At 44.6% G+C, this 9,917-nt stretch overlaps 1 protein-coding gene across 2 annotated transcripts in view; it reads left to right on the forward strand.

Annotated features, from left to right (window-relative positions):
• The window catches only part of dennd4c (DENN/MADD domain containing 4C), a 34,438-nt gene extending 24,954 nt beyond the window's left edge, over positions 1-9,484 (forward strand). For both annotated transcript variants that reach the window (XM_034227124.1, XM_034227186.1), the window contains 17 exons: positions 228-434; positions 748-876; positions 989-1,130; positions 1,216-1,359; positions 1,462-1,581; positions 1,701-1,820; positions 2,602-3,677; positions 4,070-4,262; positions 4,349-4,443; positions 4,592-4,767; positions 4,885-5,043; positions 5,540-5,738; positions 5,822-6,070; positions 6,523-6,640; positions 6,860-7,016; positions 7,129-7,193; positions 7,739-9,484. In XM_034227124.1, the coding sequence (XP_034083015.1) occupies positions 228-434; positions 748-876; positions 989-1,130; positions 1,216-1,359; positions 1,462-1,581; positions 1,701-1,820; positions 2,602-3,677; positions 4,070-4,262; positions 4,349-4,443; positions 4,592-4,767; positions 4,885-5,043; positions 5,540-5,738; positions 5,822-6,070; positions 6,523-6,640; positions 6,860-7,016; positions 7,129-7,193; positions 7,739-7,875 (3,486 nt within the window). In that variant the 3' untranslated portion in view covers positions 7,876-9,484. The remainder of the gene's footprint in view (positions 1-227; positions 435-747; positions 877-988; positions 1,131-1,215; positions 1,360-1,461; positions 1,582-1,700; positions 1,821-2,601; positions 3,678-4,069; positions 4,263-4,348; positions 4,444-4,591; positions 4,768-4,884; positions 5,044-5,539; positions 5,739-5,821; positions 6,071-6,522; positions 6,641-6,859; positions 7,017-7,128; positions 7,194-7,738) is intronic.
• Positions 9,485-9,917: the final 433 nt, after the last annotated feature.

The raw sequence follows: 9,917 nt of genomic DNA on the forward strand, positions 1-9,917 counted from the left end.
GTGAAAGGAGAGGAACATTTAGACTAAATCACCCACACAGTCTGCATGCTGTTAAAATATTCACAATAATGATAATAATTACATTGAATAATTGAATTCTTAAGCAACATGAACCCCCTTTTTAATAATGTTTTTTTTGTATTTTATTATAATTATTTGTTTATTTCTTTCCTTTCGGAAAAAACATCTTAAATTCTTAAACCTTTTCTTATGCCTTGGTCCAACAGGAGATCAAGCTGGCGTACAAGATGGCAAAGCACTTCTACTCCAACCCCCCGCGGTGGGCGCGCTGTCTCTTCAGTCACTGCTACAGCCTGTGGTTCATCTGCCTGCCCGCTGCCGTCAGACTGTCCAAGTCCAAGAGCCGCGCCATGCAGCAGGCCTACAACGTCCTCCTGAAGATGAGGACCACCGAGGTGGAGGTGCTGGACGAGGTACGGTCAAATGATGTATTCAAATTGATTTCAAATTCCTTTAAAATGTTCAATTGTCTTCCTTGAAGTAATCATTTGGGATAAATGCAATCATTGTTGATTTGATAACCAAATCTAAGATTAATTTATGGTTAAACTATATTGTACTGCACAAAATACGTTTTTGATGTAATTATTTTTCCAGCCATGATTGTGCTGAGGTCCAGGACTTTTTTTTAAAACAAGGCCACTTTACTAGAATATGCCGTGTGCAAAAACAGGCCCTGACACGGCGTGGGGTTGAGTGAAAATGTTTGTATCTCTCCGTCTCCAGGTGTGTTACAGAGTGATGATGCAGCTCTGCGGTATTTGGGGTCTTCCCGTCATGGCTGTGCGAGTCCTGGTGGAGATGAAGAAAGCTGGAGTACATCCGAACGCCATCACTTATGGATACTACAACAAGGTCACACTTTGACTTTTACATTGTTAAAACACTGTGTGGCTCAGAGCACTGAGCTTCAGCCATAACAACACTTGTCTTCCATGTCCTCATCTTCTGTCTCCTCCTTCTGCAGGCCGTCTTAGAGAGCCCGTGGCCGAGCAGAAACCGAAGCGGCCTCTTCATGTGGACCAAGCTTCGTAATGTTGTTCGTGGAGTGGCCCAGTTCAAGAAAGCTCTCGACCCAAAATCTGCCAATAAGGGACCCAGTGCTACAGGTGGAGATCAAATAATCAGTGCGATTCTTAATGTCTCCTCTTGTTTTCTTGTTTCTCACCCACTTTTCCTTTCTGTGCATTTCAGCTACATCTCTAGGTGTGTCAGCGGTCAATGACGCGGACCGTTTGAGTCACGGAAGTGCCGACAGCTCGAGTGAGGTCAACAGTGAAGAGCACAACCGCTTAGCCCACGGCACGGAAGACACAACAGACAAACACTGTAGTACAGGTACTGATCCCATAAAGTTAAGAGATTAAAACCATTTGGGGCAGGAATTGTGATTGAAAGACAGGCGTTACAGCATGGTTTGTGTTATTTTGTGATCCGCAGGAAGGCAGTCTGATCAAGGCTACGGCTCCAAGGATGATATGCACCAGGAGCTGGCCGAGTCTTTACAAACAGCCCTCCTTTCCACTGAACAGAGAAACAACTCCAAAGCACAGCGCAATGGTAGGAAAAGCTACTTCCAGTTGTAGTTCTGCATTTAAAGGTTGTTAATGTGACCAGACACCCCATTTCTTCCTTGTACGGTGATGTTGGTCTGTCAACAATGTGCTTTTTGTTACCAGGTGACATTGTGGACAGTGCAATCGCAGTAGCAGAGCCCCCCAGTCCTGTGGATGTGCCCTCGCCTGTTCCCAGTATTGTGAAGCTTTCCACAGGGAGCTTTGACAGTGGCAGGGAAACAGGTGAGGAGACGGATGAGTCCTTGATGTCACTTAAAGCTCTCCTATCATGCAAAATGCACTTTCTGATGTCTTTTATACATAAATATGTGTCCCCGGTGTGTAAGGGTCAGAAAACAAAACCCTCTCTCTTTTCCTCCGTACCTAAATTTCTAAAAACGGGGGTACAACGGAGCTGATCCAGATTTGCTGCCGATATGACTTAATATCGGAAATGTGGACCCACAGCCCTATCAGAAACGATGCGCAACGTTTTTAAGTAATATGGTCTTTGTTCACATTAGCAAGCAACACTAACACTCACAGCTAAGCTGTACTGGAGAGAGTATGTGTGTAAAAAAGCAGGATATAAAAAGGTACTCACCTTGTGGTAAAAAGAGAAAAAGCATTTGAGCTCCATACTGTTTCAGAAATAATCCTTGATGTGGTTTGGAACATGATATGGCGTTTAATCACGGGAGTATTTAGCTGAGAATCTCTCTGTAGAATTCTGAGCAGGCATTAGCTCCCACCCCAATTTTTTTTTCTTTTAAAGCTAAGTACCCAGAATCAGCACTTCTCTAACAGGGCTGAAATAGAGGGGTATGAGGCATGGCTAGAATGGGTGATCTGTTTGGTATTTTGAGCAAAACACATCATAGACATGTTTTTTATATTTTGTTATATAACTGAGACCCGTAATATATGCCTAGAAATAGCATGATAGGAAACCTTTAAAAGTATATGTTTCCATTTCAATTAGGCTAAGTTGAATTGTTGTTTTAACTCTGGACACATTCTGCAGGCACAGGGAAGCTGTTCAGGAGACGCAGCAAGAACGATAATGTGTCTCTCCCTGACGACGAGGCCTCGCTGCCTGCAGGAGACGCAGCTAACCAGCCTCAGCAGCAGCAGCAGCGGCAGAAATCCTTCGGCGAGCGCAGCTGCAGCTTCAGCGTTGAAACGCGCGCTGGCATGCTGCTGGAGCAAGGCGTGGACCACATGGCTAGTCAGATGGGCGCCGATGCTCGCATCCTGGCTGCGGCGCTGTCTGCATGCCCCAGTCCGCCCCCTAATTCTTTGTCCAAATCACTTTTTAAAGACTTGGAGGAAGAGCCTGAAGAAGATCAGGTGGTGATGAAGCTGCCAGAGGAAGAGGGACAGGAAGAGGAGAAAGGAAATGATGAAGAGATGGAGGGGGCGGAGTTAAAACTGGAGACACGGGAGAGGAAGCACACAGAGACAAACGAGGAGGACCCCGGGCTGCGAGGGGCCACCCTGGACAGGGCCGACGTGCAGGTGGGTGCCGACCCGCTTTCCCTCCTTGTGACGGAGGTGGAAGAGTCGGCCTCCGTCACCAGCCAGGAGCCCCCCCGCTCCGTGCCCGCCGTGGTGTCCCGCAACCTGGCCGAGGAGATCGAGATGTACATGAGCCTGAGGAGCCCCCTGGGCCCCAAGTCCTCCAGCATGGAGCTCCAGCAGGCGCAGGGGAACTCCACCGACTCCCCCCAGCCCAAGCAGGCTCTGGAGCGCAGGTCCAGCCTCCCCGTGCCTCCCGTCAAAACTCCCACCGGCTCCCCAGGCGACACCCCCAAACGCAGCCCCAACACTGTGACCCGCTCCAAGACTTTCGCAGTGAAGACAAAGACCCCCGGCAGCGCGGTGGGTAGCCCCCGATCAGCCTCACTGACGGCACTCGTCAAGTCCGCCCAGGGGGGCTCGTTGGGCTCCGTCATCAACTCCATATCAGGTATCAAGATGGACAACCTGCTCACCGGACCTAAAATCGACGTGTTGAAGTCCAGCATGAAACAGGCGGCAAATGTGGCCAGCAAAGTGTGGGGGGCCGTCGCTTCAGCTTACTCCTACTCAGACGACGAGGTGAGGGTCCTTACAGTTAATCTCAGTAGCATTGGTACACAAATCATTGTTTGGATATACAAATCTCAAAACAATTTGTACAAGCAGCACCACACTATGGATTACCAGGTTGTCAAAAGACTGCACTTTTTTGTCTACTATTTATCCATTTACAATGTAAAAAGTTACAACAGATCCCCATTTGCAAGAAGGTAATCCTACAGTTTTTTTTATTTTAGTTTTCTGAAGCGGATAATGCAAAGCAGATATGGGACATAAACGGAAATGTTATTTTCTAGAGACTATTCCCTAGATGTTTTCCTCTTTAGTTGATCAATATTTTACCAGAACCTTTCAATCACCAAGAGCTGTTGATTTGGAGCATTCCATTACATCTGACTTTACCCCCGCAGGATGAACAGGCTCAGGGTGGCGGGGGCTTCCCCTCTCACCTGGATGAACAGATGCTGGCTGCACATGATGTGGATGACAGTCCTGAGAGAGGGGCGATCCAGGGGCTGGTGGCCAACGGCCTCAACCAGAGCTGCACCAGCCTGGGCAGCAGCAGCGGCAGCAGCGACACGGGCCGCGGGACACACCTGACATGTAAACACTCACAGCAGTGCAAATACTTAAATATAAGCAGAAAAGAGAAGAGGCTTTGAATTTATACATTTTGTCTTTACATCCAGATCAAACTCCAGGACGAGCTCGGGTTCCAGACTCTGAGCAGGGCTCTTCGCTTCACGCTTCCTCCTCCAGCATCTACCAGAACTGTGCACTGGAGGTCAGACATACTACACACACACACACACACACACACACACACACACACACACACACACACACACACACACACACACACACACACACACACACTGCTGCTGCTGCCACTTCCAACATGTACATAGCAATAACTCCTGACTGGTCTCCAGGTGCTGATGTCCAGCTGCTCGCAGTGCCGCTCCTGTGAAGCGCTGGTGTACGACGAGGAGATCATGGCGGGTTGGACGGCCGATGACTCCAACCTGAACACCAACTGTCCCTTCTGCAGCACGGCCTTCCTTCCCTTACTGCATGTGGAGTTTCATGACTTGCGCACAATGACAGGGTAAGAATAATTTGTCCTGGAATGAAGTAGATGATGCAGCTTCACTTTTCCTTTGTCCTTATTTTATAGGTACGCACAACAAAGTCTAACGGTCTGTTCTGTGATTTCTCCTCTCAGGTTCTACATGAATCCCAGTGCTTCAGGAGACAGTATCCACAGCGGCAGCGCTCAGCCCACAGCCAGCAGCGCCGCCGATATAAAGGCACCAGACCTCCTCTCTTTCCCTGAAGAGGAAGCTCGGGAGACTCCGGATAATCAGCCTGGAACACTTAAGAGGTACAAACCAATCAGAATCAGAAACAGTTTTATCACCAGCTAGGTTGACACGTACGAGGAATTTGACTTGATGTCATGACGCATACATAAAAGTAAAAAAAAAAATTAAAAACACAGATCGAGAACTATTTTAAGAAAACTATAATGGCATTAAAAGAAATAGTAAAAATAATAAGAAATATAGTAAAATATAGCATAGAAATAGAATGGAATAAAATATATGTGCAGTAATAAAAATAACCAATATTGTGTACATTGTGTGCATTAATGTAATGCATAGAGTCTATGATGTGGCTGAGATAAAGTGTCAGTGGGGGCGCGGGCCTTGTTGATGAGGCTATTAGCAGAGGGGAAGAAAACAGACAAATAGCCTCATGTAAATCAGGGTTCATTTACTAAGGCTACACCAACGTCATCAACACGTGCAAAACATGCAATTGTTGACGAAAAAGTACAAGACTAAAATACAAACCATGCCTCTCTGCTGTGTTTTTAGTCTGGTTCCTGAGCCGGTGCAGTCGGACCCCTTAGGTCTCCTGGAGCACCAGGCGGCGGGGAAGCAGCGCAGATGCAGCGGGACATCTCTGACGCGCAGCAACAGTGTTGGGGGTCCGCTGCAGAGCCTGGACTACTCCCCGAGACCCGGACACGGCGTCTCCACCACCAGCCTGCCCTGCAGCCTGCAGGAGGTGTCGGTCAGTGCTGCTCACGTCACTAAATAACCCCACTGTGCTTAAATAGTTGTCAATTTAGTAAATTATCAGTGTGTGTTTCTCAGGATGGCATGGGGACTAAACGCCCGAACCCCAAGCCTGTGTCCGTCCCGTACCTGAGCCCCTTGGTGCTGCGCAAAGAGCTGGAGACGCTGCTTGAGAACGAGGGAGACCAGGTGATCTACACCCACAAGTTCCTCAGCCAGCACCCCATCATCTTCTGGAACCTGGTTTGGTATTTCCGTCGTTTGGACCTGCCCACTCACCTCCCTGGACTCATCCTGACCTCTGAACACTGCAACAAAGGAGTGCAGGTGAGACACTTATGTCTTATGCTAGTGCTCTTCTTCCCATTCCATAACAAGTATTAATTTAATCCAAGTGAGGATCTCTGTCAGGAGCTAGTAATTAGGCTAAAGTTGCTCATGATAGCTCAGCAGAGAAGTAACATAACGTTTGTACTTCAACTTTCTTTGAGGACTTCATTATTTTTTGCCGAAAACATCTGAAAAAGGCAGCCATTTTAAAGGTCAAACCTCCTCAGGTCTTATTGCATCCAATTTTTTGTTTTGCTAAAACAGAAATGAATTAAATCAGGATGTAGAGGAAAAAGTTAACTGACATTTCAGTGGTGGATTCAATTACATTTCAAGATCGTTTTAAAAGGTTGGTGTGATCTTTCCCAAACAAGTGACATTTAAGACGGTTGAGATGTCTTTTAATGTTCTATTTGTCAGTAACATAACTCAATTCTTTATGTTTTCAGCTGCCCTTGACATCACTGTCCCAGGACAGTAAACAGGTTTACGTCCAGCTCCTGTGGGACAACATCAACCTGCACCAGGACCACGGGGAGCCCCTCTACCAGCTCTGGAGGACCCTGTGTGAGTGTGTCCCCCTCCTATATGAGACATTAGTGTAGTACATCCCTAAACACTGTATCAAACTTTTTGATGTGGTTTTCTGGTGGCTTTATTATTCTTATTTGTACCACTAGGGAGAGACAGAGACAACTATTTGATACGATGTCAGTTGGCAGGAAAACTTCAGTGTTCTTACTAAAACAGATAGAATACAATTATTTCTGATGTGTTTTTTTGCAGTGGAGAAGAAGGGGACGCTGGCCCCCACAGACCACCAGGAGATTCGTACCCTCCTCAACACAATTGTTCGTAGCATTCAGACCAATGACGTGTACGGGCCGATCAACCTGCTGATCCGGGAGATCAAACAGCGCCCAGAGGGATTCAAACGGCAGAGGTCAGACTTTATTCTGGGTCTCTTTCCGAAACACTTTCTACAAAGCATTCAGACATTTATATTCTTGATATCTTGATGAATCTCTCATTTGTGTGCCTTGTAATTCTCCCAGGAGTATCTATAGAGAAATAATGTTCCTCTCACTGGTGGCTTTGGGGAAGGAGAACATCGACGTTGGTGAGTGAAATCAACTAGATACATCGTGCTGGCAAGAGTCCCATCAGCATTTTTATTTGTGAAACTCAGAGAACGTCTCTTGCACAATCTTTTTTAAATAATTAAATGGGTAGCTGGTTTAATATGTCTTTCTCACTGTCCTTAAAACTTCAGCATCCATTTATAAAAGTTGCTCTGATGTCCTTAGAGGGCAAACAATTGTTGTTGTTTTTTTGCATTGGATAAAAATAAATCAAATTTGTGAACTTTGAAGAAAGAAAATGCCCCTTTTTAAATGACGATTACAACTTTTGTCATTGCGTTATGGGGTCTAAGTGTCTGGACTTTATTTTAGATGACAGGAGCCAATGTTTAACTTAAATAAAATTAAACCTGTATTCCGTATGCATTACCACAGCCAAATTAGAGTACAATAAATACATGAAAAGGTCGTAGGGATTAAAAAGTGTAGATGTTTTACTTTAACTCTAACTAAGACAGAAACAGTTTGCTCTCTTTTCTGACTTTGTGAATCTTCCCTCCCTCTCTTTGCTATGTCCCTGCAGAGGCCTTCGACAGAGAGTACCGCCTGGCGTACGATGAACTGAGCGAGGAGCAGCTCAAGTCTCTGCACATAATCGACCAACCGCCCAGCCCCAACGTCCAGTGGTGCCTCAAATGCTTCGGAGCCCCCGTCATCTGATCACAAAAAAACCTGACTGCAGCAGGGAGGGAAATGATTTTGTATTTAAACCCCTCCAATCGCCTAAAACACGGTACCTTTTCTTCTTCTCCTCCTCCTTGTCTTGGAAGATTTTTTTTTTTACAACCTCTCTGGAGCTTTTCATAGACTTTCCAAGCGGCTGCTTACAGGTGGGACTGTTTCTGTAAAAAGGCTCGGACACCTGCAGTGGATCTTCTGGGACTAGTTGTGTTTCTTTACAGATGGTGTATAGAATAATGAATCACTGTACAAAATGTATTGACTGCCTGTGTGGTGTAGACATGTGTCTGTGTGTGTTTGTGTGTGTGTATAATCACGTTGTCCCCGTCTTGTAGCTTTTTGCCCACTTTGCTTGAATCTGTCCCCAGATGAGTTCTGACCTTTGAGACTGTGTACATACCATGACTGTGCACTTTCTACACACAAAAAAGAAAGCAAACCCAGGTCCACCTGTCTTTTTGTACATATTATTTACTTACAGGGGGGAAATCTAAAACCAGGGTTGCCTATTTTTTTTGAGAGGCAACAAGTCTTGATGCCTTGACTTATTGTGTCCTGAGTCTTAATGAATGTTAAAGTTTGTTTCATTGTAAGTGTACAAGCTCTCTGTCCGTGTAAATATGCATTGGAAGCACACATGTAAATGAGGTGAACTGAGGACAATCACTAATATTCTGCAACATTCCAGATGCCCTGCAATCTAAACAGGTCTTAAAGAAGTATTATTGATCTCTGCAACAACACTTGTGTGATTAAAAGCAGCCGATAGGAGGAAATTAAACAGAGACAGAAAAGGCATGCCACACTATGGATTGCCACACTTTGAAATAGATACTTGTTCTCGGAGCCTCTGTGATGGAGCATTTTCAGTTTTTAATATCTGCATTTTTTTAACCGTAACATACTTTACTTCTTCAGCTAACATGCCTTATTGTAATGTTAAAATTAGAGCTGTGTCCTAACCCTAGCATGTTAAATACATGTTTTAATTGGGTATTGTGTTAAATATGCTTTTATGGTTTACACACAGTAGCTCCGAGCTTTATAATACTGCAAAGGGCTTCTTTAAGACTGCTGACACTGTGTTAAGAGAGAAATAATTTCGTAACATGACATTCCACTAAGTGCCCGGAACTGTTGGAAATGTAGATGGTCCTATTGTAGACTAGGGAGAGCGACTTGTACAGAAGTGATTAATATTTGCACTGCATAGATTAAAACCTTGTTTAGACCCAGGGTGAGGATGAGATGACATCACCTCAAATATTCACAATTGACAGTAGTTTTTCCTCCAAAACAAATGAAATTCTCAATTATTTATTTTTGTATCATTGACATTTGGATTGCAGATGGTGTACCTTCAGATTTGTATGACTAACAATCCCCCTTTCCCCTTTTTAATCTGTTTAAGGGATCCCTCCCTGTACGGACTTTGTAAATGTGGCCTCCTAATGGCAGAGGATGTACAGAAGAGACTGTCCTCTAATGATAGATTAAATGATCTCTTACCGTCCTGTGGAAAGGAATTGAATGTCTACCCTTAAGTGCGCTGCAATAAATGAGTTTGTGAACTGATTGAAAAATGAAATGTGTCCATTTTGTGTCTCCATGCTGATGAGGATTTATATTTGTCGGCATAAGAAGCTGGGATGTTATTTTGCATTTATTGTGTTATTTCTAATAAGTAAAATAAATAAAGTATTTCCATGCTGTGTTGCGTAATCTCCCTTCGTCCTTTTATGTTCCGCTTCAAATTCCATCCCAAGTAAATTCTCATATTCTTTCTTTCTTTTCTCCATTTCCTCCATGGACATCTTTCTTTATCTTGTCCTCCATCACTTGTCTCATGTCTCTCATCTGCGATTTGGCAAGGATTAATAATAAAATCACTGCAAATTAAAATTATTTGGTCAAATTGGCTCTGCAAAAGTGATGATCACATTAATAATTGTTATCCTATAATATATATTAATCTGAAATGGGCCATTCTGCATCATTAGTGTTTTTGTTACAAGGAGGTT

This window comes from Gymnodraco acuticeps, unplaced genomic scaffold (genome assembly GCF_902827175.1).
Source record: "Gymnodraco acuticeps unplaced genomic scaffold, fGymAcu1.1, whole genome shotgun sequence".
Lineage (NCBI taxonomy): Eukaryota > Metazoa > Chordata > Actinopteri > Perciformes > Bathydraconidae > Gymnodraco > Gymnodraco acuticeps.